The following is an 18,536-nucleotide window of genomic DNA, read 5'->3' as shown; positions in this document are numbered from 1 at the left end:
TGCTAACCCAGACATTGGTGGTTTGAACCCGCCCAGCAGCTCCACCTTACAAAGACTTGGTTGGCAGTCTGCTTCCTAAAGATTACAGCCTGGAAGTCCCTTGGAGTCCAAGTCGACTTGACACCCAACCACAACAGGTGGCACAAAAGCTAACACGCTCAGATGTTAATGCAGAGGCTGGAGATTCGAGTCCATTCACAGAAGGAGGGCCTGGCGGTCTCCTTCCGGAGAATCAGCCGTTGAAAACCCTGTGAGCAGCGTCTGCATGGGGGTCCCCAGGAGTCAGAGTCCGTGCTGACGGCAGTGACATCTCCGGTCATTGTTGAGCTCATCCTTTGCTTTGTTGAGATTATCTGATTGGTGCTTTCAACATTAGCAGCAGATACTTGCTTTTCGGAAAGTACACCGTCAAAAAGCCGGAGAGTGCGATGTCAGACAGACCCCGTGGCTCTGTGCTTCGCACGTCGCGCGTCACGGGATGACGTCAGTGGGCAGTAACTAACTTTTCTAACAAAGTAGAACAGAGACCAGAATAGGAACTATCCTAGTACATCCTGCAATGTACATCCTGCAATGTAAGGGTACAGTGATAAGCGTAAGTGTTGTGGGATGAAGCTCTTGTTTTAATTACATACATGTGGAGAAGTCATGACAGTGTATGTTGTCTTCATTACTGGGGGTCATGACATAAAAAAAGAGAGAGAGAGAGAGCTGTCCGAGAAATAGCAGCAGCTCTGCGGGTGGGCCCACCGATGGTCTCTAATCCTCGAGATGGTGGTTGGGGATCTCAGGTCTTGTTAGGGGTTCGGAGAGACACGTTTGGTCTGTTAGGTATCTCACAACACCTCCCGTGTCCCAGGCGCCGGGCCGGTGCTCAGACCCGGCGGTGAGCACCCGGCGAAGGCTCTGCAGAGACAGCCTCCCTCCACCTGGACGGGCCCTGACTGGCCGACAAGGAGCTCGTAGCCTGAAGCGCGATGAACGCCGCGTAGGGCCGAGGCGTTCACAGGGCACGGCCGTCTTTGGGATTCTCGCAGGAAGACTCAGGTTGTGACTGAGACTTCGGCCATCGTGGGGTGTCATGGACAGGCAGTCGGCCGCAGGAAGAAGAGAGGCTTTCTCCTGGCTCCCTGGTCCTTCCTGCAGCCCTGCCAGCCGGAAACGGGGAGGGGAAGGAGGAGGAGCCTGAAAGGGGACCCCAGGCGCCGCGCCCCAGTCGGCAATGACCGAGGTGAGTGGAAGTTCCCTTCTGCTTTTTATGTTTAATGATTTCTGTTGTTGAGAACGTGCACAGCCGAACTTCCCCAGTCCCACCGTTTCTGCTCGTGCCTTTGGGTAACACTGGGGCCGTCTGAGCTGCGGCGCCCTCCTCTCACTCCTTTTCTGAGTAGTCCCTCCCGGTTCTCGTCAGCTGCCCCCAAGCTCCCTGGCCAGTCTTTGCAGACCCTGTTATCAGTCTGATGCCATTAGGTGCTAAAGGCGGATGTTCTTTGCCAGTTAAGCTAAAGCATTGCGTTTAAAGACGACTTCAGAGGGTTATTTTAGGTTAAGGTTTAAAGGAGGGGCCCTTCACCTTAACTCAGGCTCCCAGACGGCTGGACACCTGGCAGTTGTTCTGGGTCTCTGTTCCCTGGCAGCCCCTCAGTGAGTCTCTCTCCCCACTATGCGTGTTTTATCTTTTTTTATTGTGATTTAGATGAAAGTTTACACAGCAAATTGCTCTCCCATTCAACAATTCTTACACGTTTTGTTTTGTGACATTGTCTTAGGCACTAGGCCACCAGAGCTTGCCATGTCACTAGGCTTAAAATGCGACATCCCAGGGGCAGAATGGGGATCTCACTACCATCAAGACACACAGCCGCCAGGAGGGGAGTGTGTCCTTGGACCCAAGATACTGCGCTGAGACGGCAGCAAGAGGCAGCAGAACAAAGAGATTAGCACGAGACAGAGCGGCAGGTTGGCCGGGCCCCGCAGCGAGAAGCTGAGTGTCTTTGGGCAGGAAGCTGCTGGCAGAGTGGGGTGCACCGACCAGCAGAGCGGAGAGCTTTGCGACACTTCCTGAGCAGGGCAGAGGCTAGGACGGGAGGCCGAGGGCCCAACAGAGGCGTGCCTTTGGGCTCGGCCAAGGGAACGCTAGGAGCTCTGGTGACGTAGTGCCTAAGGCACTTGACTGCTAACCAGAAGACTGGCGGTTCAAACCCACCAGCCACTCCTCGGAAGGAAGGTTGGGCAGTCTACTTCCGTAGTGATACTGCCTCGGAAACCCAAGGAGGGGTCGCTATGAGTCGAGTCAAGTCAATGGCAGTGACTTTGGTTTGGGCTTTGCTTCCAGTGGGTGTGGTTTGGGCTTTGCTCCCATAAAGACTGACAGCCTTGGAGACCCTGTGGGCAGTTCCACTCTGTCCTCTAGGGGCGCTGTGGCTCAGAATCCCCTCCAGGCACTGGGTTTGGTTTGGGCTTTGCTTCTGTGAAGGTAGGAGCTCTGGTGGCGCAGTGCCTAAGGCATTTGACTGCTAACCAGAAGGCTGGCGGTTCAAACCCACCAGCCACTCCTCGGAAGGAAGGCTGGGCAATCTACTTCCTCAGTGATACCACCTCGGAAACCCAAGGAGGGGTCGCTATGAGTCACGTCTGACTCGACAGCACACGACGACAACAAGGGGAGGCTGTCCTGATTGAAGAACTGGATCTTGAGCATTCCGCACCTGAATTATAACCTGTTACTTCCCTGACAAACCCCATAATCACGAGTATCGTGTGTGAGTTCTCTGTGGCCGTTGCAGCGAATTACTGACCCAGCAGAGAGTAGGGACTGCAGCACGGTGAACGTGTAGGTCCCTGGTTACAGTCCCCGCAGTGTGGCAGCTCTCTTCCCACTTCCTCTCTGTGGTTCCGTTGACCTTTGCCCTTTCCTACGCCTCCTTGGCTTCATCCCTGGGGAAGCGCTGCCCTTTTGATCTCACAGCTGGTTGTTCTAATGCGTGCACCTCCCTAGTGTTATTCACCTTACAGACTTAGCATTTGGCTGAAAGTTGGGGTTCACTTCCAGTCTTGATGAGTGTCTGAGGGCCCGGGTCTTGCAGCTTCCACCAGTCATCAGTCCAGTGGGGCTGGCTGCAAAAGGAATGCCAGTGGCATCTTCTGAGGCCCTTTAATTTCCACGGGGAGACAGAAGGACCGGCAGCGGCAGCCAAAGGTGGTTTCCGTAAGGCAGAAGGCAGACATGCCTCCACCCTCCAAACTTTTCACCACTTCTGACACCGTCTTGCCCCAGGCACTCTCGACTTCTCTGCTGGGTTAGTAATTCGTTGCAATGGCCACACAGAACTCACACATGATACTCAAGATTATGGGGTTTCTTAGAGAAGTAACAGGTTATAATTTGGATTCAGGAATGCTCAGGATCCAACTCTTCCGTCAGGATAGCCTCCCCTTGGCCGTGCCCAAAGGCACGCCTCTGTGCGGCCCTCGGCCTCCCGTCCTAGCCTCTGCCCTGCTCAGGAAGTGTTGCAAAGCTCTCCGCTCTGCTGGTCGGTGCACCCCACTCTGCCAGCAGCTTCCTGCCCAAAGACACTCAGCTTCTCGCTGCGGGGACCGGCCAACCTGCCGCTCTGTCTCGTGCTAATCTCTTTGTTCTGCTGCCTCTTGCTGCCGTGTCAGCGCAGTATCTTGGGTCCAGGACACACTCCCCTCCTGGTGGCTGTGTGTCTTGATGGTAGTGAGATCCCCGTTCTGCCCCTGGGATGGCGCATTTTAAGCCCAGTGACATGGCAGGCTCTGGTGGCCTAGTGCCTAAGGCATTTCACTGCTAACCAGACGGCTGGCAGTTCCAGCCACTACTTGGAAAGAAGGTTGGGCAATCTACTTCTGTAGTGATACTATGAGTCAGATCCGACTCAATGGCAGTGAGAGTTTTTTTTGTTTTTTTTGACATGGCAAAACTGACCGATCCACACATTATGGTTCCATACACCTTATTCCCATGGTCCAGCCCCTGCAAGGGTGCCATGTACCTCATTTACATCATTAGCAAGTTATCCAGTGTTCTTGGGGGGCTGTGAAAACCTCACATGTGCATAGTCCCCCTCAGTCACCAAGGGCATCGCAAAGGCCATGGCTGGAAGAGCCATACTGAGTAATTCACTGCACCTCACTGGTCTCTGTTACGATTTTGAGTTTTGTCCACATTTTTCTCCCATTCTATCTAGGACCTTCTAATGTGATCTCTTTTAGAGCAGTCGGTAGTGGTAGCTGGGCACCATCTAGTTCTTCTGGTCTCAGGGTCTTAGAGACTGTGGTTTGTGTAGTGCTTGGTCGTTTGGACCAATCGTTCCCTTGCATCTTTGATTTGCTTTCCTTTGCTCCAGATGGGGAGTTAAGTGACCTTTTTAAAGTAAAACTCATCCTGTTGCTGTCTGGCTCAGTGCATCTCCAGGGATCCCAGCTTCTTAGGATAAAATCTAAGTTTCTCAGTCCATTCCTCTGTGGTCTGGGCCCTCCCTACCTCTCTGGCATCCACTGATGCGTCCACACATGGACTGAAGATAAAATGTCCACTGTACATTCCCGCTGCCCTACTTTTCTCAGGCTGTCCCCTCTGGCTTTTTTCTATCACGTATGACAGAAAGGAGCCTTGGTGGCACAGTGGTTAAAGCATTTGGCCACCGACCAAAAGGTTGGTGGTTCGAACCCATCAGCAGCCCCACAGGAGAAAGATGTGTTGATACGCTTCTGTGGAGATGACAGCCTTGAAATCCTACGGGGGCAGTTCTCTTATAGGGTCGCCAGGAGTCAGGACTTTTTTTGTGTGTATTTGAGTGAAGTGTACTAAAGTAAATGCTTTAATTTTTATTGTGATTTGGGTGAAAGTTGACAGAGCAAATTCATTTTCCATATAGCAGTTCACACGCATTTTTCTCATGGCTGTTGTTGTTGTTGTTATGTGCCATCGAGTCGGCCCCGACTCATAGCGACCCCTCCTTGGGTTTCCGAGGCAGTATCACTACGGAAGTAGATTGCCCAGTCTTCCTTCCGAGGAGTGGCTGGTGGGTTTGAACCGCCAACCTTCTGGTTAGCAGTCAAGTGTTTTAGGCACTACGCTACCAGAGCTCCCTCATGGCAGTGACTGCAATTCCCCATGAAGTGACAGCCCTCTTCCCACCTCCTCCCTGTGGTCACCGCTTCCCTGTGTCCTCCTTTCCTATGTACTCCTGTCCCCTGAGATACTTCCCTGTGCAAACACTGTTCTGTTCTCCCAGGGTTGGTCGCTCTAAAGAGTGTATTTACCTGATGGAAATGTTTACTATATATGCCTGCCTGTTGTTTGGCTGGAAGCCATGGGAGCGAGTTCAATTCCAGAAGAGTAACTAGGGACCGTAGGCTCGGGACGTGCCCAGGCTCTGTCTGACCAGTAAACCTGGTCTTTTTTTTTCTTTTAATGGATTTATGTTTTGTTCCACGTCGTTCTCTCATTCTGTCCAGGATCTCCTGCACTGCACCCCCTCCGAGTGGCTGACAGCGGTAGCTGGGCATCGTCCAGTCCTTCTGGTCTCATGGTCATGGAGGCTGAGGAGCACGTGGTCTGCTAGTCCCTTGGACTAGTTGTTTCGATGGTTTCTTTGGTTTTCTTCATTTCTTCTTTGCTTTGGACGAGGAGAGACCCATTGTTGCATCTAGACAGCTGCTTGCAAGTTTTTAAGGCCCCAGTCGCTACTCACCAAAGTAGGATGTAGAGCATTGTTTTTGTGTAGTATGTTATGTTATTTGAACTTAATATCCCCTGTGACCATGGTCCCGAGCCCCCAGGCCCAATAACTCACTCCATCAGGGTGGTTGACTGTACCTAAGAAGTTATCATAAACTTTGTCCTCATTAGTTCTTTTGTTGTTGTTGTTATGTGCCTTCGAGTCGGCCCTGACTGATAGCGACCCCTCCTTGCGTTTCTGAGGCAGTATCACTAAAGAAGTAGATTGCCCAACCTTCCTTCTGAGGAGTGGCTGGTGGGTTTGAACCGCCAGCCTTTTAGTTAGCAGTCAAGTGCCTTAGGCACTGTGCTACTAGAGCTCCCCATTAGTTCTAGTTACATGGATATTCTCCTAGCATATATAAATACATATGTAGAAGTATCGTCTGTCAAGCTTACATATGGTCATGGGCATATTGGACTGGCTTCCTTTCCTTGTATCATTTTTTCAGGGTTCACTGTTGCAGCATGGGTCGATACTGTGTTTCTTTTTCCTGCTAAATAATATTCCATTGTGTTACCACCTTTAGTCTTTTCATCAGTTGTTGGACATTTAGGTCGTTTCCACCTTTTGGCTGTTACACATAACGCTGCAATAAACATTTCTGTATGAGTTTCTGCGTAGACAGAAGTTTTTATTTCTCTTGGATATACCTAGGAGTGGGATTCCTGGGTCATATGGTAGTTCTGTGTTTAACTTTTTGAGGCAAAAATCCACACCACTTGGGATTCCCAGCAGCAATGGGCCAGGGTTCTGATTTTCCCACATCCACACTAACATCGGTTATTTTTGGTCATTTTTATTTTAGCCATCCTCAACCAAAACAAAAACTCTATTGCTGTCTAATTGATTCAGACTCGTAGCAACCTTACAGTGACCTTATAGGACAGAGTAGAGTTGCCCTGTAGGGTTTTCTGGGCTGTAATCTTTACAGGAGCACTTTACCAGGTCTTTCACGGAGTGGAGCAGCTGGTGGGTTAGAACTGCCAGCCTTCCGGTTCGCAGCCAGACACTCACCCGCTGTGCCCCCAGAGCTTCATTTCTGGATGAAGTGCGTTTTCCAGAACTGGGGAGCTTTGCTGACTTCACAGAACTTTCTGCTCGGTTGCTTCTCTGTAGTGTTCAGTGAAACCCGGCAGCTTGCTCTCCGCAGCTTCTTAGTTCTGTTTCCTTCTTGCACTTTGGTCTAAAGCATCTCTTTTGCCCCATCCTGCTCAATTTTTAATTTATTCCCAGTAGGAGCTCTGGTGGCATAGTGCCTAAGCCATTTGACTGCTAACCAGAAGGTTGGTGGTTCAAACCCACCAGCCACTCCTCGGAAGACTGGCAATCTTCTTCCATAGGGATGCCACTTCGGAAACCTGAGGAGGAGTCGCTATGAGTCAGGACCGACTCGACGGCAGTGAGTGTGTTTTGGTTTTAGTGCTTCCTTCCAAAGCCGTTCTATCCTAGAAGGAGGGCCTGGTGGGTTCATTTTGAGGATGCCTAAGGGCTGGATGGCTCAGGGCAGCCCCTGGGCGGTGGTTTGAACCCACGTCCACCCAGAGGTGCCTCCTGGGCAGTCAGGCTGGATGAGTTACTTCCAAAAACTCAGCACTTGAAAACCCCATGGAACACATTTCTGCTCGCACAGCCGGTCGCCAGGAGTTGGAACTGACTGGATGGCAGCTGCTTGCTTTTTCTCCTGACCTCAGACTCTGAGCACTGATGATGCTGCCTTTCAGGAGTTTGTGACCCTCGAGAACGTAGCCATGGACTTCACCTTGGAGGACTGGGAGCAGCTGGGGCTGGACCCGGAGGACCTGTTCTGGGACACAGCACTGGACAACTACCAGAACCTCTTCCTGCTGAGTGAGTGTCTGCCCTGGTCCCCAGGCCCAGGCTCCGTGTGGAAATGGTGTGGCCACAGTCTCTGACCTCTGACCGCTGACCTCACGCTGGGGTAGAGGGCGTCCCCGTCAGCATCCCCGATTCCTGTGAGGCAGAAGCCAGACGTGTCTCGCCCCCCCAGACTTTTACCAGTTCCGATCCCGTCCCTCCCACAGCACTCTCCACGTGTCTGCTGGGCTCAGTAATTCACTGCAGTGGCCACACCGAACTCACAGACCACACTCACAGTCATGGGGTTTATTACGGAAGTAACAGGTTACATCTCACGCTCAGAACTCTCAGGGGACAGTTCTTCAGTCCGGGCGGCCCTTTGTCGGCCATGCTGCAGGTGGGCGTCTCTGGCCCTCGGCTCCTCTCTCTGGCCCTTGGCCCCTTGGCCTGGCCTCTACCCTCACTGGGCACATTTGCAAAGTTCTGGTAGCTGTGCGGGTCAGTGCCCAGAGGCGGTCAGCTCTGGCTCCCAGGTTAGCAGCCAAGCTCCACCAAGTGCCTGGAGGTGCTGGGCTCTAAGCCCCCTGCGGCTGCTGCTGTCCGTCTGTCACAGCGCTCTCTGCCTGTCTGTCTCCTGGTCGAGGAGGTTCCCAGTGCGGGAATCAGGGGTCCAGAGGATGGCTTCACTCCTGGCTCTTTCCTGATGGTCGTGAGGGCCTCCCTCTCTGCTCACTTCTCGCTCCTTGTACCTCTTGTAACATAAAAGCTGTGTCTGAAGCAAAGCTGTGACTTCAGTAAGGTGGTGGCTCGAGGTACATCCCACCTTATTCCAGGCTCATTAACGTAATGGACCACTCACTCCCAAGCGGGACCATGACCACAGTCATAGAGGCTGGGGTTTTCAGTACATCACAAAATGGAGGATGATTACATCAGATCACAGAACGGAGGAACCGCAACGCTGGGAATTGTGGCCCCAACCATCACAAGCTCCACACCCCTTACTTGTATAGTCCCATCCAGTCATTGTGGGAGAGTCTCAAGGACTGGCTAGAAGGGCCTATCAAGTAATTCAAGGCACTGCATCTGGCCTTGTTTGGCGCTCGTCCGCGGCCCCACACCCAGGATGGAGCTCCTGCTCCCAAGGTCCTCAGCGCCGGCCTGGCTGAGTCCTGTGTCGGGTGCCACCACTTGGGTGGGTGGAGGGTTCCCGGCATCTAGACCAGGGAGCTGCTTAACGTCCTCCAGGGAGCAGGGCAGTGCTCACCAGAGACCCGCCCACCCGCCAGCATGGCAGTGCCACGGCGGAGAGCCCTGATCTGCCCGCCCCCTTGCCTCGTGCCCAGCCCTTGCCCCCTCAGCACGAGGAGGGGGTCTCAGGCTGGCACTTCGGGTACTTGGTGGTTGCTCTTGCCTCTGCCTGGAAGGCGCTCACCCTCCCCTGCACTGGGCCCCTGCTGTGGCCGTGAGCCCCCAGCTCCCTTCCCGGCCCACCTTGCTCCGTAGCGCTGTCATTTCCTGACTTGTTCCGTACCCGCTTTCCCTGCTGGAACATGGGCTTCAAGGGGCCAGTGGCTCAGTGGTGTGGCCCCAGTGCCCAAACCAAGCAGTGCTTCCTACAGGGCTCAGTACATGTTTTTAAATTAATAAAAGAATAAGTCACACAAGTTGATTTGTCCAGAGACAGGCCCTGGGCTGGGTAGATGTTTTGTTCAATCCTCCAATAACCCCACAGGAATGTTTGATTTTCCCTGTTTTGTGATCAGGGAATTGAGGTCCAGGCAGGAGGATTCACCTTCCCAGGTGTGCTGAGGGTCCTCAAGACTAGCCTGTACTCAGTGACTCACTAGGCAGACTCCCAGGTCCTTCGAGGGCTGTGTTTGATTGAGTTCTGTGTCCGCAGGGCCCAGTACTCAGGAGTCCTCTGGGAAGTGCTGGTGTGAAGCAGGGCTTGGCACACGGCGGCCCACAGGCCCGGGTGTGCTGAGCGAAGCCTCCTTGGCGCACAGCCCTCTGCTGTGTCTTCTCTGGTTTCGGTCTTACTGCTGCAGCAGCAGGGCTGAGGACCTGCCCCAGGGATGGCGTCGCCTCGAGTATTTCCAGCCTGACTCTTTAAGAAAGTGGGCTGACCCTTGATCTGAGCAGCTGATGGAAGCCTTTCTCTACGTGGTTATCTCCTACTTTTCAAATTCGTCTCAGAGGGTGTCTTCTGAAAGCCTCTGTCGACCCCACCAAGCAGGCAGTTGCTCCCCCAGCCCTGATCCCTTTTGGTTATAACTCGCCGAAGCCATCTCTGTCTCCCTTTCCAGTCTAGCAGGCCCCCGAGGCCGCGAGGAGGTCTCTGATTCCTCAGCCCCGCATTCAAGGCCTGTGGCGATGGGGCCCCTTCCACCTTACCCCCCACCTCATTGCCTGGGAACCAGCCCATCTCTGCAGCCCCAGGGCCTTTGCACATACACTCACTTCTGACAACGCCCCTCCTGCCGTGTCCAACTCGTACCTTTTTTCAAGGCTCTACTTAGAAGGTCCTTCTCCTCCCTGGACTGGATTAGATTTCTTCACCAGACTGACTGGACTCAGAGTCTCCAGGGTCTTCCATCCCAGGCCTGGTTCTTGGAGGCTCTGGGGTGACCTGCGGTCCCTGGGTGAGCGAGTGAGTCATGGATGGGTGAGGCAGCCTGCGCCTCTTGTCCTTCCTGAGCCGTCTCAGGTCCTTGTTGCCCCGGTCCCCAGCTGTCCCAGTTCCTGTCACTCTGGATGGTGACCGTCCACTTCTCTGCCTTCCACTAGATTGGGAACAGGGTGGGGCCGGGCCATCGGACCTCCTGACATCGGATCTGGCCCAAAGGTAGCGTGTGCGCGACAGACAGGAAAGCCGGCGGCCGCTGCTGAGTGTTGGGGTGGCCCCGCTAGGCCTGGTGGCTGATTCTGCCGTTCTCTCCCTACAGATCCCCCCAGACCCAACCTGACTGCCCACCCTGGTGATGGGGAAGAGCTGGAGGCCGTGGAAAGAGGAAGCCCGAAAGTGATGGCCCCTGGTGAGTAGAGGAGACCCCGCACAGGTGGAAAGGGCAGACCCATCCCCCGCAGTGGGCAGTGGTTATGGGGATGGCCCTCGTCAAACGCTCTGTCTCCGGGCCTCCACCAGGGGCGCCAGTGAGCCCTCCAGCACAGCTACCCAGACGTCTTGACACCTGGCTTCTGGGCTTCACTCTGCCCCTGGGTGGCTTCTGTTCCCTCATCGCAGGTGGAATGGGGACACTTGGGTGGCCCTTCCCTCTCATCCGCCTGCCACATGTCCCTCACCCGTCAGCGTGGGTCTGTCCCAGCACCTTTCCTTCCTCCCTCCTTGTTCCTTCCCGCCTCAGGAATGTGGGGCCTTCCATCCCTGGGGTGGATTCTCTCCACCGCCTGCCTTAATGCACCCTGACCACTGTGGATCCCTGATCTGAAATGTGTCTGATCCCTTGTACAGGCCCAGGAGCCCTGGGGTGCAGTGATTAAAGTGCTTTGTTGCTAACCAAAAGGCTGGCGGTTTGAACCCACCAGTTGCCCCACAGGTGAAAGATGTGGCAGTCTGCTTCCGTAAAGATTGACAGCCTTGGGAGCCCTGAGGATGGCTCTGCGCTGCCCTGTAGGGTCACTGTGAGGGATCAACAGCAGGGGCTTTGGTAGGTTTTGGGTTGTATAGGCCCAGCTGTCCTTTCTGGCCCTGAAGTGCGCAGCAAGTGGCTGCATTTGTGAGTAACTCGAGCTCAGGCATAAAGGCCACCAAGAGCGCTCGCGCTGCTATCACCCAGCCCAGGGTTCCTGCAGGCGGGTCAGGTTAGGTGGTGAGACTACCTGGTGTCACCTCTGGTCCCAGCCGCCCCAGGAGAAGCTGAGGCAGGTACCTGGTTGGGACAAAGATGTCGTCTTATCATAGTACCAGTGACATGAGGAGGGGCCCGGAACCAGAGACCAGAGGCGTGGTGCCTGCACGGTGGAGTCTTAACCTGCCCCCCGGTCGGCCCCTGGCCTGGCCTGGCTCTCACGGGCCCTCTGCAGGCTCACTTAACCGCCCCATGAGTATAGTTTACTGATCCAGGCACAGACGCCAGCCACCTGGGTTTCCTGTTGCTGCCCGCTTAACCTAGGGGACGTTTCCAAGTTCACGCAGCTGTACCTTTGAAGTAAGTTACCTCTTAGTTTATTCTGACTCAGGGTGACCTCATTGTATCAGAGTGGAACTGTTCTCCGTAGTTTTCATGGGTGATTTTTCAGAAGTCGATTCCAGATGTTTGTTTTGAGGTCCCTGTGAGTGGACTTGAACATCCAATCTTTTGGTTTGTAGCAGAGTGAGCCCCTCAAGCAAATGCCTTCTGTGCACTTGACTTCATGCCCTTTCTTCTCCTGGCAGTCACATTGCTGAACTTTCTCTCCCATTTCCCCTTGAACTGCGTACTTGTCTAGGAATTAGCTGGTTCCTTCTAGGTCCTCCAGCTCGCTGCACCGTGGTGGGGCCCACACAAGGTGCCTGTTCCCTGTGTGTTGATGGGTCTCGGGCAGAGGCCTTAGGGTGAGGAGCAGGAGCCAGATGTCTGGGAGACAGCAGAGGCAGCTTGAGTTTGCTCATTGCAAACACATTAAGCAGCCTCCAAGGTACTAGATAATGAGCCAAGAAATCGTAAGGAGAAAGGCACAGACTTGGAAAAGGGTGACAGCAGTATAGGATGAAGTGGAGTGGAGAGGAAGAACTCAGTGAGTTGGGTGGTTCGCAGAGAATTCTTTATGTTTTTGAGGCACTATTAATGCAGGGTGTGTCTTTGCTCAGTCTCATTTGAACCATAAGAGAGCAAAGATGGGGAAAGACAGATGCCATGCCTGAAGACCACCAAGGAACCGACGCTGAAAAGACGCAGGGACGTGCCCTCCGGCCTGACACAGAGAGCAAGCTTTCTTTCAGAGCCAGCACCCTGAATTTAGGCTTCTAGTCTCTTAAAACTGTGAGAAAATACGTTTCTGGTTTTTAAAGCTACCCATTTGTGGTATTTTGTAAAAGCAGTACTAGATAACTAAGACAGGGCTTGCTGAACTCCACGAGACCAAAAGGCCAACATGTGTCCAAAAATAAAGATGGGGAGGCAGTGAGGAACAGAGAAACTGGAATGGAAATGGGGACCCCAGGGTGGAAATGGGGAAAGCGCTGAGATCGCACCCAATATCGTGGAACAGTTTATGTGTGAGTTACTGAATGGAAAACTACTTTACTATGTGAACTTTCCCCTAAACCACAATCAAGTAAGACACCTGGCTGCAGTGTGGTGTGATGAGGCTGGGTTTGAATACCACCCCTGCTGCTCACTTAGCACCTAGCTGTATAACAGAGTCACAGGGCCCACCTTCCTGGGGGACTGTGAGCAGTCACTGGGGAGACACTACAAGGGCCCCTCCCACGGACAGACGTGCCACCAGTGGGGACGAGTCCCCTCAGTGAATGTGTCCTGTGGCCGCCTGCGTGGCAGCCCTGGACTGGCCCTGAAGCTACACAGTTGAGGAATGGGGGATCCTCACCAAAAAGTGCACCATCTGGTCGGGGGTCGGACACTAACATAATTACAGTAGCGGGTGATAAGTGCTGGCTGTAATTCAGAGCGTGCAGGAGACGGTGCTTGAAGCGGAACAGTGTGTGGAGCTGTGTCCTAGTCACCTGTGCTGCTGGCCCAGAAATACCACAAGTGTGTGACTTTAAAGCATAAGAACGTGTGTTCTCACAGTTCAGGGGCTAGAAGCCCAAATTGAAGGTGTGGCTCTAGGGGATGCTCCTTGATCGTGTCTTGCAGCTTGTAGTGGTGTTAGTTGTGAGTCTCAACTCATGGAAACCCTTTGTGTGCAGAGTAGAGCTACTCTTCAGGGTTTTCAAGGTTGTGACCTTTTAGAAGCAGATCACCAGGCCTGTCTTCCAAGGCCTCTGAGTGGGTTTGAACCACCAACCTTCTGGCTCGCAGTCAAGCTCTTTACTGTTTGTGCTCTTATGTTCACCTTAGTGAACATAAGAGAACTCATACGGGCTATAGGCCCCACCAATGTCCTGAGTGTGTCAAGGGTTTCAGCCGGCCCTCCAACCTGATTCGACATCAGTCGACTCATACCACGGACAGACTCTGCAGCTGTGCTGACTGCAAGGAGATCTTCAGCTGCAACGAACACCTTGTTCAGCATCAGAAAATCCATACTATAGAAACCCCCTACATATGTCAGTAGTGTGGGGAACGCTTTATCTGTAGCTCAACCCTGAATTGCCACCAGAGTGTTCACACCAGAGAAAAACAAGGGACTCACAGTTGTCAGCAATCCTTAGCGTTTCTGGGCTGATAGCTGCACCTGTCTCCATCAGCTCTCCTCATCCCCCAACATGTGTGTCTCTACGTCTGTTCTCTTTTTATAACTCAGAAGAGATTAGGTTTAGGACTCGCTCCCCATACAAACCTCATTAATACAACAGAGGAAACCCTATTTCCAGACAGTCATATTTATAGGTCTAAGGGCTAGGATTTCAACACAAACATTGGGAAAATACAGTTCCGTCCATACCAGGGTATCAAAAAAGGCTCTCCAAGGGACATGATACCTGAGATGGGCAGTAATTATCAATGAATCAGAAGTAGGTGAGAATATGTTAGATTCGGCGACATGCAAGAGAGCTCTGTGGGGCTGCCCCGAAGCCTGCTGGGCTCATGACATGTGCATTTCTCTTCTCCAGACGAGGAGGAGCCTGGGAAGGGTTTAAGCTGCAGGTTGGCTTGGTGAGATCTCTGTTAGCCCCTCTCAGGGCAGCATGGAGGACTAGGAAGAGCGACTGGAGGCCTCGGAGTAGCCTGGGGCCAGATGGAAGTTGATGACAGAAAGAGAAGGGGCAAAGGGAATTTGAAGGAGAACTAGCAGAAAGTATTGCCTAAGGCAAGGGAGGTTGACTTCTAGGGTCCTGGTTTGGAGGACTGGATGCATGGATGGCTGCACTGGGATGAGGGACCCACAGTGAAAGCAGGATTCGGGGGATGATGAAGGACAGTCAAGGGGAGTAAGGAGATGAGTCCCAGAGACTTTAGGAAACTTCATCAGTAGTAATGTAGGCAGGGGGGTGATGGTGGGGAATCCGCACTGACGGGATCTCCTTCCCTGTTGGATCCTGCTTTTCCCCGCTCCCCTCTTGGACCTTTGTTCTCTGTGATGTCAGTTAAAGCCAGACCACCACTCCTGGCCACTTTGCCTTTATCCCCTTGATGGAGTGGCTTGACTCAGGAGCCATACACCCTCTTGTCCACATTGTCACCCAGCAGTTCCTATCTTTCCACCCTTAGAAACAGGAGGCATTTTTACTTTTTATCTCTTTCAGATACAGCTGAGCCCAAGAACTCTCCTCTGAAGCAGGACTTCTTGGAAGAAGGACTATCCCAAGAGATAATGGAGACCTTTTCAAAGGATGGCCTCTGGTATTCCAGTTTAGAAGAAGCTTGTATTGGCGAGAGCTGGTTAGATAATTTGCTAGGAGATCCTGAGAGTCTTCTGAAGTCTGACTTTGTCACCAACAAGGAAAGTCCCACAAAGTGCAATAGCCCAGAGCTCAAGAGCGGCTTTAGTCCTAGGTCCTTCCTCTTCACAGGAGAGGATTCCACAGTGTGTGATCTTCCTGAAGAGAGCCTCACACCATCGAAGCCTCAGGAATTTCTGAATGAATTTGCCTGCTACTCTGACCAGAGCCAACAAGATGATACGATGCAGGGTGCTGAGAAACCATATAAATGTAGCGAATGTGGGAAAACCTTCAGTCGGAGTTACCACCTTATCCAGCACTGGATCATTCACACTAGAGAGAAACCCACCACCGTGGGTCAGGACTGTGAGAAAAGTTTCAACCAGAGTTCTTGCATCCGTGTGCATCAGGTGACTCGCTCGAGCTACAAATACTATATGTGTAATGTATGTGGGGAAACTTTCAGTCAGAATACACACCTCCTGTGGCATCAGAAAATTCACACTGGAGAAAACTTGTGCGAGAGTCAAGACCGTGACCATGCCGTCAGTCAGCACGCACAGCCTGCTGAGCGTAGTCAGCAAGCACAGCCTGCTGAGCGTAGTCAGCACGCACAGCCTGCTGAGCATCAGAAAACTCGCCCGGCTGTTGTCAGACCCTACCAATGTAGTGAGTGTGGCCACGCTTTCAGCCGAGCCTTCCATCTTACTCGCCATCAGCAGATTCACACTAGGAAACAGTACAAATGTGCCACGTGCAAAGAGACCTTCAAGTTGCGTAAGCATCTCATCCAACATCAGAAGACTCACACTGCAAAAATGACCTCCAAGTGTCAGGAATGTGGGAAGGCATTCAGGCGCAGTGCATCACTCATTGAGCACCAGGCTGTCCACACTGGCGAGAAGCCTTACAAGTGTAATGAATGTGGAAAACTCTTCAGCCACACCTCGACCCTAAAGATCCATCAGAGGGTCCATAGTGGGGAGAAACCCTACAAATGCAGCGAGTGTGGTCGAGCCTTCTGCCGTAACACTCACCTTAGTGAACACAAGAGAACTCATACGGGCTGTAGGCCCCACCAATGTCCTGAGTGTGTCAAGAGTTTCAGCCGGCCCTCCCACCTGATTCGACATCAGTTGACTCACACCACGGACAGACTCTACAGCTGTGCTGACTGCAAGGAGACCTTCAGCTGCAACGAACACCTTGTTCAGCATCAGAAAATCCATACTATAGAAACCCCCTACGTATGTCAGGAGTGTGGAGAACGCTTCATCTGTAGCTCAACCCTGAATTGCCACCAGAGTGTTCACACCAGAGAAAAACAAGGATTAGATGAAAGAGGGAACAACTTAAGTCAGGACTCACAAACTCAAGAGCATCCAAGGATTGCTGAGAAGCTCTACAAGTGTAACAAGTGTGGGAAAGCCTTTAGCTGCCGCAAATACTTAAATCAGCATCAGAGGGTTCACACCAGGCTGAAGCCCTTTGAGTGTGGCCAGTGTGGGAAAACCTTTAGTCAAAATAAGCAGCTTCTTCGCCATCAGAAAAGCCACTCGAGAGTGAAACCCTACAAATGTCACGAATGTGGGAAGAGTTTCAGCCGCAGTTCCTCCCTCACTGAGCATCAGGCCACCCACACGAGTGAGCCCCCGTTTCAGTGTAATGAGTGTGGAAAGACCTTCAGCCAGAGCACATGTCTTTCAGAACATCAGGTAGTTCACACTGGAGAGAAAGCCCTCAAATGTAACAAGTGTGACAAAGTCTTCACCCGGATAAACTACCTCATTCAGCATCAGAGAATTCATGCCAGAAGGAAGCCCTTTGAGTGCAACGAGTGCGGCAAAACTTTCCGCCAGAGTTCGTGCCTTTCCAGACACCACAGAGTTCACACAGGCGAGAAGCGCTTCAAATGCACCGACTGTGGGAAAACCTTCACCCTGGGGACCCAGCTTATCCGACACCAGAGAGTTCACACCGGAGAAAAGCCTTACGTTTGTAAGAAATGTGGGAAAGCCTTCAACCAGACCTCATGCCTTTCCGCTCACCAGAGGATTCACACCGGAGAGAAGCCCTTTGTATGTGCTGAATGTGGGAAAGCCTTTGCCCAGAAAGCAAATCTGACACAACACGTGAGAATTCACACTGGCGAGAAGCCTTACACCTGTGGCGTGTGTGGCAAAACCTTTGGTGTCAGTGCCCATCTTACTGAGCACCAGAGAATTCACACACAAGAGAAACCTTACCAGTGTCCACATTGTCAGAAAGTCTTTAGATGCTACTCAAACTTCACCCGACACCAGCGACTTCATACCCAAAGCAAGTAGCTGTAGAGAGCAGCCAGTCTTTCCCTGGCCACTCGATGGCAGCTGAGTCACAGACTAGGATCTGTTCATCTGAGGGCCAAGGTTGATACCACCTCATAGCAGAGTCCCCACTCCAAAACAAATCTCTTCGTTAATAAAGGCTTGTAAAATTTGCACACATGAGTTGCATTAAAACAATGAGAACACAAGCATTGAGAAGCAATATAGCACTGGGATTGAAAAATAGACTCGAGACAGTCTGCCTGAGTTAAATCCTGGCTCTGTCATTTACTACCTAAGTGACCTTGGAAGCATTAGTGAGCCCCTCAGGGCCCCAATGTCCTCATCTGTAAAATGGGAATGATGATTAATACCTACCTCAGAGGGCTGTTGAGAGGATTGAGTAAGTTAGTGCCCATAAAGCACTTAGAATGAGTGCCCAGCATAAAAGTTCTCACTAAGTGTGAGCTGTAAATGCACATTTGAGATGACATCAATATACTTTTTTATATTAAAAGGGAGAAGAGAATCAGCAGCCTTCCCTCTGTTTACTGCACTTAGTTCTTACTAATGTTATACATGTCTGTAACTTTAAGTTTTCATTCTCAGTTACCCCCGGCTTAATCAGGTTCCCAAACCCCAGCTCTCGCTCTCTTAATTTCTGCCCTTTATCTCTGCTTTGCCCTATTATTATCTTGTTAACTAACCCACAGAGCCACGAAGAGCATATAGTGCCCTTATGCCTAACCTCAGATGGCTGATACTTTACACTTCTAACCTCCTAAACCTCTCTTTCAAAATGGGGTCCGCCTCCCACATACATACACCACCTCTTCCCTTTAACTCCCCTCCCCAACTTAAAGCGACCAGCTATGTTTTGAAACCCAGTTTAGCATGGGAGTTAATACTGAAAACACTGTTGAACTCAGAAAAGCTTCATGGAATGTTGCCACCCAGGACACAACGGATACGGAAGAGGTGCATGGTGGTGAAATTGTGATGTAGCAAAGATTGCTGGGATGCTCACTGGGCACATTGCTAGGCTCTGGTGGATAGCTACCAATGTGATAAGCCCTGCCTTTCCTGGGAATTTCTGGAATCAGAAAGGGAAGTCAACAGCCTCAAGTTCACAGAGGAATGCAGTTGGCT

General features: G+C 52.1%; 1 protein-coding gene across 1 annotated transcript; it reads left to right on the top strand.

Moving 5' to 3' along the window:
* Positions 1-1,222: 1,222 nt before the first annotated feature.
* ZNF473 (zinc finger protein 473) lies at positions 1,223-17,408 on the top strand. The gene is made up of 5 exons (XM_042783305.1): positions 1,223-1,231; positions 7,442-7,598; positions 10,517-10,606; positions 14,944-15,626; positions 15,681-17,408. Exons 1-5 carry the CDS (start codon positions 1,223-1,225, stop codon positions 17,406-17,408), a joined length of 2,667 nt encoding a protein of 888 aa, XP_042639239.1.
* Positions 17,409-18,536: the final 1,128 nt, after the last annotated feature.

The sequence above is a fragment of the Orycteropus afer genome, unplaced genomic scaffold (assembly GCF_000298275.1).
Source record: "Orycteropus afer afer isolate SDZICR_OR568_19922 unplaced genomic scaffold, OryAfe1.0 scaffold00854, whole genome shotgun sequence".
Taxonomy (NCBI): Eukaryota; Metazoa; Chordata; class Mammalia; order Tubulidentata; family Orycteropodidae; genus Orycteropus; species Orycteropus afer.
Note: the sequence above shows the minus strand (reverse complement) of the source record. Positions and strands in the feature narration are given on the sequence as shown.